Source organism: Nicotiana tabacum, chromosome 8 (assembly GCF_000715075.1).
Source record: "Nicotiana tabacum cultivar K326 chromosome 8, ASM71507v2, whole genome shotgun sequence".
NCBI classification, from domain to species: Eukaryota; Viridiplantae; Streptophyta; class Magnoliopsida; order Solanales; family Solanaceae; genus Nicotiana; species Nicotiana tabacum.
This window is the reverse complement of record NC_134087.1, coordinates 110,164,886-110,178,492: the sequence shown is the minus strand read 5'-3', so window position 1 is coordinate 110,178,492 and position 13,607 is coordinate 110,164,886. Positions and strand designations below refer to the sequence as shown.

The following is a 13,607-nucleotide window of genomic DNA, read 5'->3' as shown; positions in this document are numbered from 1 at the left end:
CACACACGATCTTCAGCAAAATGGTGAGATAGTTGTTCAACAAATCCGATCAAGTGATAATCTAGCAGATTTATTCACTAGGGCATTGCCAACATCAACATTTGAGAAGCTGAGACATAAGATCGAAATGTGTCGTCTCCGAGATATCAAATAAAGTTTTCATCAGGGGGAGTATAATACGCGTTGTACTCTTTTTCCCTTAACCAAGATTTTGTCCCAATTGGGTTTTCCTGGTAAGGTTTTTAATGAGGCAGAACTCAATGTGTATTACAAGATATGTGTACTTTTTTTTCCTTCACTAGGCTTTTTTCCACTGGGTTTTCCTAGTAAGGTTTTAATGAGGCACATTATCTATGGACATTCAAGGGGAGTGTTATGAATACATTGAATTTGTGAATGTCCAACAACTCATCCATGAACCATTTTAGATATACATGAATATGTTTATTACATTCATTTAATATCTTGTAACTCTCAAGTAAATTGTACACTATATATATGGTATTTCTAATTCTACAAAATACATCAATAAGATAGACTTGAATACAACTTGATAGTTTTATCTATATTTCTTGGCTTATATTGCTATAATTTTACAATAAGGGACATTTATATAGCGGCCAAAAAAATTACGTGAAAATGTCCATTTTAAATAATATTACATTCCATAATTATTTAGGAAAGAATATTTGTAAAATATCATGTTGATATATAAGTCGTATACCTTCGGAGTATACAATTCATGTTGTATAACTTAATAGTGTATACCATAAAAATGTGAATTGTGTACACGTACATAATTGCTACAGTATAATCTTTTAAGGGGAGAATTTTAAAAATGAGCACAAGATAGTGAAAATTTTATTCCGCCTGAGTAATTATGGAAATCCCCTTTAGATCAACCTGAAACCCAGCTTATGTAGATAATGTGTCATTTGTTGGAGCGTTAAACAACAATCAAAAAATCAATACCTAATCAACAGGTACGTACTTTAGTTTTATTCAATTTTCAAAAATCGCAATTTCTAATCTTCATCTATACGGTGATTCATCATAAAATATAAGTTATTTTGATTTGCTTTGTTTTGGTATTGATAAATTAAAAATAAAACCAATCCGATATTGTTTGACCATCTTATGAATTTTTATTTTTTGTAAATACTTCTAAAAAAAAATTATATAATAGCAGTTTTGACTTTTTTTTCTTTCCTTTTATCCTCTTTTTTCTTAATAGTATGTGTACATATTCATGATATACTTGCATGGAATTTTGTCCTTATATGATATTCTAGTGTAAGGAAATTATTCATGTATTATTTATCATTTTAAAGATATTTCTCACTAAGGTGAACAACTAAGTCGTAAGGTGGTGGTTCATACTACATGCAAAATGGCAAAGAAAGACTATAATGTTTCTTTCTTTTTTTCTCGTGTGCCCTTTTCTTTTGTTCCGAATCGGTTACGTGACTAAAAACAGATCAGTTAAATTAGAAGTCAATTGCAGGCAAATATTACACTAAACAAAGATTAATAATTAGAAAAAATGGTAAAACTTGTTTGAATTCACCAAATTACAGTGAGCATGCATTAATTAAAAACCTTTTACACATCAATGGATAAACTTAAAACTTCTTTTAACAAGGGTAAATTAAGAATTGTGTCAGTTGCATGTGTAATATAGGTCCTTCATGGGAGGTGAATACTGTTGTGAAGATGTCTGGTCTCTTAAGCAGTGTTTGACTGCTGTATGGAGCGGTTTATTATACTTTTAGCCATAAATTAGCTAAGTTTTCTTTATCACCACATAATAAAGTCTCTTGGTTTGACAACTTTCCTGTGTGGATTGTCAATGAGGCTTCATCGTACAATGAGTAGCTGACTACTGGGTTTGATTAATACATATTCTATTTCTCCAGGGAAAGAAAAAAAAAAGAACTAAACACCCAATTAAGCTGTACATAATCAAATCCTATATAGCCGAAAGCCTCTTAAGCTCAAATTTGTCCTGTTATTGGACAGGTATTTTGAATTATTTTGTTCTAATTTATCTTTACTTGATGTAATTATCCAGTTCTGGACTAGAAGGATAAATTGGTTCCTCTTTTCTTTTTCTACTTTTCTTGGGTTGGGTTCCCATATTGGGACCTTAAAATGAGTTTAGCTGAAATATTATCGAACTAAAAGTCTAAATTATTGTAGTTGCAAAGCTCTCACGTTATTTTGACTCTCTTTCGCATGTCCAAAAGGTTTACGTTAACTACTACTGCTGCTGCAGTTTCTTGGACTGTTTGCATTGGAGATATTAAGTTATCCAGAATAGCTTGGCAGTATAATATTACATCCAATAAGCTTCTTGTCGCATAGTAACGAGAGAACAGATGGTCAAAACATTAAACCCTCTTGTTTTCTGATTATTGACTAAATTAACGTAAATTTTGCTTAGCTATATTTTGGAGTAAAAATTTGAGACTTCTTAGCATTGAACTTCTAAATTTGGGATTATTCCTATCAGGTTTTGAATCGTCTATAGTAAATTACCGGGTTGAATTCCGTTTTGGAAGCAAAGATGATCCGCCATATCATTTAGTTTTACAAAGTTAGACTGTCGCCAAAAAACACTGCATAATAGTACTTAATCAAGCTTACACAACACTTGAAGTTTATTACAGGATCTTCATACCTGTCTACTCATAGTAAAAGAACAGAAAGAAATATTGATCTTTATAGCTGTTCTGGTGAGACAACGGTAAGAAACACACCAGACCTTTATTGATTAAGGAACAACTAGCGACTAAATGCAGCTCTTATGGTGTACAGGAGGTACGTGGTAGCAATGGGCCATGGTACGTAGAAGGTGGCAGGTTTGTTGGTGGGGTGGATGGTCTAGTTTATGGAGTACTAAGCAGAAGCCCATATGGAGGAGGAGAAGGGGGTGAATATGTAGTTGGTGGTGATGGTGGTTGGCCATAAGTAGGTGTAGGTGGTCGTGGCTGCCTATGAGGAGGAGGCGGCGAGTGAATTTGTCTTGGCGGAGGAGCAGAGAAAGTCGGTGGTGATGGTGGCTGGCCATAAGTAGGTGTAGGTGTTCGTGGCTGCCAATGAGGAGGAGGCGGTGAGTGAATTTGTCTTGGCGGAGGAGGAGAGAAAGTCGGTGGTGATGGTGGCTGGCCATAAGTAGGTGTAGGTGGCCGTGGCTGCCTATGAGGAGGAGGAGGCAAGTGAATTCGTCTTGGCGGAGGAGGAGAGAAAGTCGGTGGTAGTGGCTGCACTTGGGGAGGCGGAGGCGAGTAAATTGGTGATGGTGGCGGTGGTGAGTATGCAGGTGGAGGAGGTGAGTATGTTGGTGGAGGTGGTGGTGGTTGTGCATATGCAGGGGGAGGAGGCGAGTATGTAGGTGGAGGAGGAGAATACGTTGGCGGTGGTGGTGGTGAGTATGCAGGTGGAGGAGGCGAGTATGTTGGTGGAAGCGGTGGTGGTTGTGCATATGTAGGGGGAGGAGGCGAGTATGTAGGTGGAGGAGGAGAATATGTTGGTGGTGCAGGCAAAGGAGGGGAATACGCTGGTGGAGGTGGAGGTGATTGTCCATATGTGGGTGGAGGTGGCGAGAAGGATGGTGGTGGTGGAGGAGGTGAGTAAATTGGTGATGATGGCGGTGGTGGTGGCAAATATGTAGGTGGAGGAGGGGAATATGATGGTGGTGGCGGTGGTGAGTATACGGGCGGAGGAGGCGAGTAAATTGGTGATGATGGCAGTGGCAAATATGTAGGTGGAGGAGGGGAGTACGTCGGTGGTGGTGAGTATGCTGGAGGAGGAGGCGAGAAAGTTGGTGTTGGTGGTGGAGATGGTGAGTATGCAGGTGGAGGAGGCGAGTAAATTGGTGATGGTGGTGGTGGAGAGTATGTAGGTGGAGGAGGCGAGTACGTTGGTGAGGGTTGGGGTGATTGTGCATATGCAGGTGGAGGAGGTGAGTAAGTTGGTGGTTGTGGCTGCCTACGGGGAGAAGGTGGTAGATGTCTTAGGGGTGAAGGTTGATGAGTAGGTGGTGCATGTCGATGAGTAGGTGGTGCATGTCGATGAGTGGGTGGTTGTGGTTGATGTCCACGTGAAGGTGGTGATGGTGTTGGTTGTACGTGTGTAGGTGGAGGAGGTGAGTAAGTCGGTGGTGGTTGCACTTGAGGAGAAGGCGAATAAATTGGTGTCGGCGGTGGTTGTGCATATGTAGGTGGTGGAGGATGTCCATGTCGACTCGGAGGTGAAGGTTGACGATGGCTTGGGGGGTGTTGTCCTCTAGGTGGTGTGTGCCCTCCGGAGGGTGGTGCATGTCCATGAGAAGGTGAAGGTGGTCTTTGCCCATGCGATGGTAGATGGCCGCCACCATGAGAGGGTGGAGGTGCACCATAGGACGGTGGCGGATGACTTGGAGAAATCACAGGAGATGGCGGGGGATTGAACCCACGAGAGGGCGGCAAGTGTCCTCTATGCGGTGGAGGACCGCCAACAGATGGTGGTAAATGACCATGAGAAGGTGGTGGGTAGGCATGGCGAGGTGGAGCGTGCCTTGGCGACGGTACATGTCCACGACCAGGTGGTGTTGTTGTCGGAGCACTAGGCGGTTGATAGCCAATAGAACTTGGTGGTGGTTGACTGGTAACAGGCGGAGGAAGGTAACCACCATATTGAGTTGTTGCTTCTGCAGCAACTAAAGAAAGAATAGCGGTGCTCTGTAGCAATAAAACCAAGGCAAATAAAGTGCTTAGCTTCATTGGTAATGGCTAGCCAGTTGTAAGAACTCGGTACAATCTTCATGGCATATATATAGTAATAGTTGACATTCAACAGGACGGAAATACCTGAGTAGAGACGACACTTGCCAGATCCACCACATAATCGGTGAATGTCGCATGCAGAGTTTACAAGTCCAAACCCAGACAATCCACAAAGCCTGGATGAAAAAGTGGAAGAGGTTTGTTTTTACTTTATTTATTTAACTATTACTACAGTAGTATTTTAAATGACCGAATGTTTCTTATAAGTAGAGTGAGATCACCTTCTCACATTCCCAATATTGTTTGTTTGTTCAAAAAATTCAATGGACAGCTAAACTATTTGTCTAGTTTTACAACAGTGAACCTGATATAACGGAAATCTGAGTTCGGTGGATTTCCCCTTCTTGAATCTTGAACAATTTATGTTAGCTTTCGACATTCACACAGAGCAAAAAAGACCAGCAATATCGACTTAAAATGAATGTATTGCTCCTCAGCAAGTAGTTAAATAAACATAAAATAAGCACCTCTCAAGTAACAGACAAAGAATACAGCTACAACTGAGAAATCACACCCCATTTGAGTGTAATTCTCTTTATATTTTTCCTCCTTTGTTGGGCGTATAATTAGGGGAACCAGTAACACTAAGGTACTATCATTTCTTGAGATAACGAAGTAGATACTAGCAAACCATTCGGCTCACATAAAGTACCACATTATTAGGGTAAACTAGAAAGGTGGCTGGAAGGAGGCAAACTTTTTAGTATCAACCACTTAAATAAGATTGCATTGCAATTACAAACAGAGTGTATTTACACGTTAAATCATAGATTGCGCGAGCAAATTTAAATAAGATAAATGAACCACCAAGAAAATACAGAGGATAAAGATTCTGGCCTTTGAGGCCACCGACACAAACTACAGTTAGGTAAATTTTCATCTCAAAATACATGGCCCTTAACAGACCGCCAGCTTCCTTCATCGGAAAACATGCTTGTATGATGAACATTACAAAAGCCAGCATCTTCGACTGCTCTTTACCAGCACATAAGCATTTCTGCATAAACCAACCATGTTCAGAATACAAATTACAAATCATTTCAAGTATACATCATGCACAACTATACAAAAGTTAAGAAGATTGTTTTGATGAAGAGACAAGCTTATATTCAACATAAGAGATTGCCCTTTAAACCATTTAGATGAACTTAGGCATTTTTTGCTGTTATAAATCAAACAGTAGCACGATTGTTAAACATGTAATGTTTTTAGCTACAATATTCATACTAAAAAAAAAACGTGAATCATGGAACAAAAAAAGGAATAGGTATCCCCAGGGAATAATCAACATTACAAAGTACACCTTGGTATGCACCTCTAAGGATTAATCCATCGTTTAATCCACTGGCAATATGAAGTGTCACTTCTGAGAGGTTAAGTAGCCGAGGTTTGACAAAATTGTATAGCTGACATGTCATATTCATGTATGATACATTCTTTTTTCCTTTTTTTGATCGCTAATTCCATGTACTGTACATTCAGTTTGATGAAATGACTATGCAAGACTTCTCAATCAGAGAGTAAAAAGGTCTTCTAGATTATGAGATTTCACATGGACCCCATATGATGTTAAGATCATTTACTAGTAAAATCATGAGAAAAAGGGCTTTCAGTTCTTGAAGACGGTTTCAAATTTTATACTTCCCTTGCTGTAATATAATTATGTCCGACAGATTGAGACTTTGTATTTCACGAAACGTATAGTTGATAAAGGACGATTAAAACACGCTTACACCCTGAAATTTGGAGTACACAGGAAGGACATTTCGCCTTAGTCTGTGCTTAGGTGAAGCCAGCAAGGCACTATAGCATAAGCCTATCCATGATTCTATCTTAAGAGAGCATTACTAAACAATAAATATTGCTAATAAAATAATGCATTAAGTTAGGAACTTTATGGATGAATAAGTTAGTGCACAACAATAGGAAATTAGAAATTTAGTATAAAAGCCAGTCATAAATTGAACTAGAAAATTAAGACTGCATCTTTTATGTCTAAATCAGTTATCTAAAATGATTTTTGAGCTTAATTGAAAGAAGTTTTACTTCAGTTACTTGATGGTCAATTTTAAACCTTTGTTCCATACAATTGGTTTTTCCTTTTGTTTTTTTAGACAGAAAGTACCATACCACTGCTGCTTCTGTTTAAAATTATTTTCCTTGCATTACATATGTTCATCTACTCTTAATCCATGTCTTCCTTCATTAAAGAAGCCTCCTTTGACAACAATATCAAATCGACAACAATTCATGAAAGGAAGATATGTGGATGTAACAATTCATGAAAGGAAGATATGTGGATGTGAATGCGTATAGGTTTTGCTTCCAAACAAAATCAACTAATCAAATGCAATTTTAGGAAAACGACAAGGAAGTTCTCATCCGCAGAGAGGCTTGACAACTCAGTTCTACAATCTTGACACATCACGTGTCATTTAAAATCTTACAGAAAACGATGGTTGGTACCTCACAATTTACTTTAATTGTGGAAGTAAGAAAGAAGGATGAAGTATGAGTATGCAAAATGAGAAATGGAAGGAATAACTTTGACGCATAGTTTTACCTTTCCAAATACTCAACGCATTTTTGTTTATGACGAATGCTCAATGCATTTCTTATAATAATTAAGTGTTTGTTATATATTACTTGAATACATAATAACATCATTCCCTTATTGTATTAAAGTGTTTGTTATAGTCCTTTACATTACTTTCTTTACAAATTCGGACACAAGATTCTATAACTAAGTATTTGTTAAATATTACTGGAATACATAATAACACCATTCATTTATTTTCTTTACAAATTCAAACACAAGAATCTATAAGTACTTGTTACATGTTACCGGAATCCATAATAACATCATTCCTTTACTTTCTTTACCAATCCGACACAAGACTCTATTGCCCATCTGTTCGTCTGCTCAAGCTTTTGTAGTAGTTTCTTTTTTTTTCTGTTGAAAAGAGCCTCCCAAAAAAAGTTACTAGGAACACCCAAAAACTTCAAAAAAGAAGAATCCAAATACATTTTTTGTTTTGCACAAAATTTCCCTCATGAAAACCTCTCCACGCACTTGCCAAAAAGTTGCTCAAACGCCCTTACAAGCATGATAAGGACTATAATCCACCTTATCCCTTCTCTTCCCTCTCCTCTCTTCGTCTCTTCCACTTTGAAGATTGAAAAGTCTTGTGATAAGCACCATACCCCCCTTTTCTTTCAATCGCCCATTGTAAGGTTTTGTCGTCACTCACTTTGTGAGCAAGGAATAAAGACAGAAATAGTATAAGGTAGATATATGTTGAATTGGAACAAAATAGTTGGTAAAATACAATCTTAAATCACCAATGTTTTTGTAGCAAAGAGTAGTTACACAGTAAAGCTTTTGCCTTACAATGTAGCGTATATAGGGCCTTTCAATCAAATATTTTTTATCAAAGGAAAAAATTATTAAAGGGAGCAGCACTAAGATGGTGCCGTGATACTTACATCCCCAAAAGGCAAAAGTGTCATCCTTTCTAAATCACTGCACGTGCACTTTCAATTTTACTCCACAAACGAAGCTAACATATAAAGTTGATCAAATTTATCGATATTCTTTATGATCCCTCCAAAAGGCAACCCCTAACGATTAGTCATCGTCTTGATCCAATATTCATATGATGTAGCGTCAACAAAAGGGGCCCCAGAAACTTAATCGCTAGTTTTAGAGAAACATTAAAGCAGAGGAGGACAGCAGCTTCAAAAGAAAAGGGAATAACTCTGCTCAATCGGTGATGGGCCTTTTTAATTTTAGGATAATTACGGGAGGGTACCTATAGAGCACCTTAGCTACTTTGAAGAAGAACGAATATGGAAAAGATTGAATTTTCACAGGAAAATTTCTCTTTAGAACACAGACCCTAAGCAGAGGACTAAAGAAGGAGTTAAAACGCACAATACAAGCACACATTTATCCAGTGAGAGTTGGATACGAATTAGGTGAAGAAATATGGGTCTTGAGGGAGTCATACTTGCAAAGAGATAAAGAGAAAGAAGTGTCGGTTTTGATAGAGATCTGTTAAAAACAGTTGCTGGACAATAAGAAGAGAGTAAAATGTAAAACACCAATATGATATACAATAATACGTGTAGTTAAGCTTTAGGGGTCGTTTGGTAGTTGGTTACAGGGTAAGTTATTTATGTATTAGGAGTAATATAACTAATATTATGCTTGGTTGCTTTTTCCATAAGGGGTATAAGTAATAAATGGATAAGTTATACAATTATTTATGCAAGGCAGAACGTGGAATAACTAATACATGTATTAGTAATATATGGATTAAACAATCAAATGACCAAAAACCCCTCATATTTATTTTAAATTACACATTGCATAATTATAACGAAATATAATCTCTACATTACAATCCATAAATTACTAAATCCGTGCATTACAAATCCTTACATAACTAATCTTTTCATAATTAAACCATGCATAACAAACAAAAAAAGACAAAAGGCAGTCAGGTGCACTAAGCTCTCGCAATGCTCGAGGTCCGGAAAAGGGCTGGACCATAAGGGCCTATTGTACACAGTCTTACCCTGCATTTCTGCAAGATGCAGTTTCCACAGCTCGAACCCATGACCTCCTGGTCACATGGCAGCAACTTTACCAGTTACGCCAAGACTCCCTTTCTAAACCATGCATAACAAAACCCTACATGATTAAACCCTACATAAGTAATCTCTGAATAACAAATCCCTGCATAACTAATCCCTACATAACTTGCCCTACATTACTAATACTTGCATAGCTCTAACTAGCAACCAAACGACCCCTTAGGATTTACAGATGGTAAACTTAACCATATAAGATACTAACATTACGTGGTAAAACTTTTAGGACTTGAAGCAGGTTAACTTTTCCAGTTAAAGAATGGTCAGTATGAATGAAATACAAAGCAAAGAATATCAACAAATAACATTCATTTTTTCTAGCGGGGGAAGGGAAATGAGCACGACCCATAATCACATTTTTTTTGAAAGAAGGGATAGCTGGAGGCATTTTCTATCTCTGGTACATATGCATAATATGAGATCAGCATAGGCATATTTTATTTATGGCACAGAAACAAGATCAATGAAGGACAGGGGTTTCCTGATATGATCATTACACCTATGTGTCAAATACACTGACCTTAGGTTCCCTGGAGAGCACAGATATAAGCTATCATCTTTTGCTTCATAAGAACCGAGGTTTTCTATCTGTTGGCTTCAGAATCTGAAAAGAGCACATCAAATTTTCATCCACACTCATCATAGCACCAGCATTATCAAATTCGCCACAGTAGTTTGGTGCAGAAAATATTGTGACTAGCTGCCTTTCAGCAAAAAATTCATAGCCGTCCTCCACAACCTGGGCAAGAGAATATATTAGTCAATACAAGGAACTAAAAAGCGGAGACCAAAAGTTAAAAAGGAAATACCTGATGGGCACGACAAACAAGGTCCATATCATGTTGCATCAAGAATTCTGCCACTTTATCAGAACCAAAGGTGTATGAGACACCCCTGTCATTCATACCCCAACCTTTAACTTCCCTACTAGGATCTGACCAAAGTAAATCGCAAAGCAAACCGGAGTCTGGAATATCTGTTGGACGAGGTAAATTCCTTATCTCATCTAAGTCTGTTAGATCAGGAGAAAGACCACCATGCATGCAAAGTATTTTATCATCTATGAGAGCTGCCACAGGAAGACAGTTGAAACAATCAGTGAAGGTCTTCCACAGCCTCACATTAAATCGGCGCTTGCATTCATCATAAAATCCATATATCCGGTTAATAGAAGCACATTCGTGATTCCCTCTTAACAGAAAGAAGTTCTCCGGGTATTTAATTTTGTAAGCAAGTAGAAGGCATATAGTTTCCAAACTCTGTTTGCCACGGTCAACATAGTCCCCTAAAAACAAATAATTAGCCTCGGGAGGAAATCCACCATATTCAAAAAGCCTCAGAAGATCACCGTACTGCCCATGAATGTCACCTAGAATCCAGAACAAAAAAGAAAAAGAAAAAAAGGCGATAGATTAATAAGCTTCACCAAATACAAGAAGGATTGATGATGACTGTCTGACCCAACAAACCCACTTATGCCTCAACAAAGAAACAGAGACGTGAGAGGAATTTAATGTAGAGGACAGAAAAAGTTAGCGAAAAAAATAATCCTATTAGGAAATAAAAAGACTTCATGATATAAGACATATTATATAGATACAGTATACACTAGAATACTTAAGATATTAGAATAATGACAGCAGGATCACAAAGAAAACATAGTACAATCAATTTACAAGGCACGACAAGTTAGGATTTCTAGACACTGTAATTCTCAATCTCTCAGGAACTAGAAGACCAATTTCAATGATAAACACAAGGACTCTAAACCCTCCCATGTCCTATCAAACTTCAGCAAAATAGATTAATCAAGAACCTGGTAATCCTATCAGAAAACATAGAAAGTGCCATGCTACTTACTAAAGACAAAATGGGCACTACGAACAGGATATGCAGTATATCAAAGGCAATGCCATCCAAAAGCAGATATTAGCATTCAACTATCTCCCATAAGTATATCAATAGTACCCTTTTTACACTAAAAATACAAGCCACACGCCTACTAGTAAGCCAATATAAAAGATGAGTGGGCAAACTGGCAATCAACCTTTAAAAACTCAAAATAAAATCACAGTTTATTAAACTTAAAGAAGCAGTTTTTCATCTTATCCTGACTCAGACATGCACGTTTCAACACAAGGAAACTCAACTTTCAAATTCATCAATAACCTATTGCATTTAACAATGTCGAATAAACACATAAAAGACAAACTTAAGGTCCTCAAACATTACCACTACAAGGGGTTTGAGAAAATCAAATGCAACTATGCAACTACCCCTAAGCAGTAAAGATTAATTACATGTAGAAGAACATTAGGTGATTTCTGTACTGGTGGGAGATAGCAGGTACGCGGTGGAATAGTCGCTCAAGCAAAAAAATGTAAAACTAATATGCCCAACATACATGTCATAACGATAGGCCTATACAAAGTAAGTGAAATAAGTGGGGTAGAACAGGGATTTACCACAGATCTTGATAGGGGCTTCAAGTTCCAAAAGATTGGGCTGCTGAAGGAAGATTTCTTTAGAAGCAGTACAGAGGGATCGAATCTCAGCTTCTGAAAGCTGAACCTGCCTAACAGTTCTTGCATTCCTAAACTCCAAAAGCCTGTTGATTATATCATCAAGAACTGCAGGTTCTATCCCTTGCCCATTTTGAGCCATCACCCTCCCCCTAAACAAAACCTAAAACCCCAATAAAAAGCAAAGAATCACAAGAAAATGAAAAACTAGAAAATGGGGTTTACAGCTTTTCGCAAGAACCCATTTTTCTTGTGGAGAAACAAACAATAAAGAGTAAAGGTTTGATTTTGATGGGTTATATTATTGGTGGGATAATAGAGAATGAGGATGATGTGTGAGATATATTTGGGGTACGGGGGTGGATGGGGGGCTGCAACTCCGATGTCGGAGTCGATGAATCCTTGCCGCCCTTGAGACCCTCTTTTGTGGCTCTTTGCTAAATGATAAGTGTAATTGCTATAAATCTGATATTCTAAGGTTCAATCAGAATCTAGGGTTTCCTTTAAAAAGGTCACCGTTGAAGCCACTTGACCACCTGCTCGCCCATCGTTGACTCTGTTTTTGGGATTGCTTTTTGATAGATATCCCCGAAAATAATACTACTTCACATCAAATTCATTTATTTATTTTCATTTTATTCTTTCTTCTTCTTACCCGTTACCCTTAGCAGGGGAAAAGGAAAAAATAATAATTTGTTAGAAAGACTAATATTTTTATTACTAAAAGAATGAATTCCATTACTTGATTTGTCTATTGTATTAGTGAAAAATAGACTCGCCACGTGGATCTATTAAATGGCGATATGTGTAAGCAAAGTTATGAGAAAAGTGAAGAATGACATGTAAAGATGATACATGAATCACCTTTGGAGCTGAACATACTCGTACCGTGCATATTAGCCTCGGAACTGATCATTATAGAATAGCATCGGATCAAGTACGTGAGAATAGCTCATAGTTACAAATGAGAAAAGAATCAATTAATCCTGAATTCCATGGGATTTACCAAAATTACACCATTAGTTACAAATCAATTATGTAATGTACAATAAATGCAATAAATAGTTGTAACGGACAGAACAAAGTAATCAATTACGAAATTGACTCAACAATGCACGAGATTGACTCAGCAGGTACGGGATTAACTCATTAGTTACTTAAATTTATTCCTATAAATAAACACACTTTATCATCATTGTAAGAATCTAATTTTCTTCTCTACAATTCTATATATTGTAATTCATAGCATCTTGCTCCCAAGTTAGTCATAGTGCAGTTCTTCAAGCTTTGTTCGGCTCATCATCCTATCAAGCATCATCCAATAAAAATTATTTCTTCTCTGCTTTATTTTATTATATTATATGTTATTGAATTTATTTTCCTCATCTCTATCACATTGTATTAATGAAAATTTATACCTTTCAAAACGAATTGGATGTTTGTGGCCCATCATACAAAATTAATTATTTTGACTTTAAAAATTTTTTAGGTTAAACAATTTGGTTCCGTTGTTGGGACTTCAAGCACATTTTCTATTCATCCAAAGATACTAACAATTTTTGTTAATCTTTTCTTGTTTTTAGTTTAAACCTTCATCATGGCC

The 13,607-nt window shown here is 37.3% G+C and overlaps 1 protein-coding gene across 1 annotated transcript; it reads right to left on the bottom strand.

Annotated features, from left to right (window-relative positions):
* Window positions 1-5,523: 5,523 nt before the first annotated feature.
* Window positions 5,524-12,611, bottom strand: LOC107832781 (serine/threonine-protein phosphatase PP1 isozyme 2-like). The gene is made up of 4 exons (XM_016660656.2): window positions 11,948-12,611; window positions 10,292-10,851; window positions 10,003-10,221; window positions 5,524-5,823 (listed from the first exon to the last, which is right to left on the bottom strand). Exons 1-3 carry the CDS (start codon window positions 12,144-12,146, stop codon window positions 10,048-10,050), a joined length of 933 nt encoding a protein of 310 aa, XP_016516142.1. The 5' UTR covers window positions 12,147-12,611; the 3' UTR covers window positions 5,524-5,823; window positions 10,003-10,047.
* Window positions 12,612-13,607: the final 996 nt, after the last annotated feature.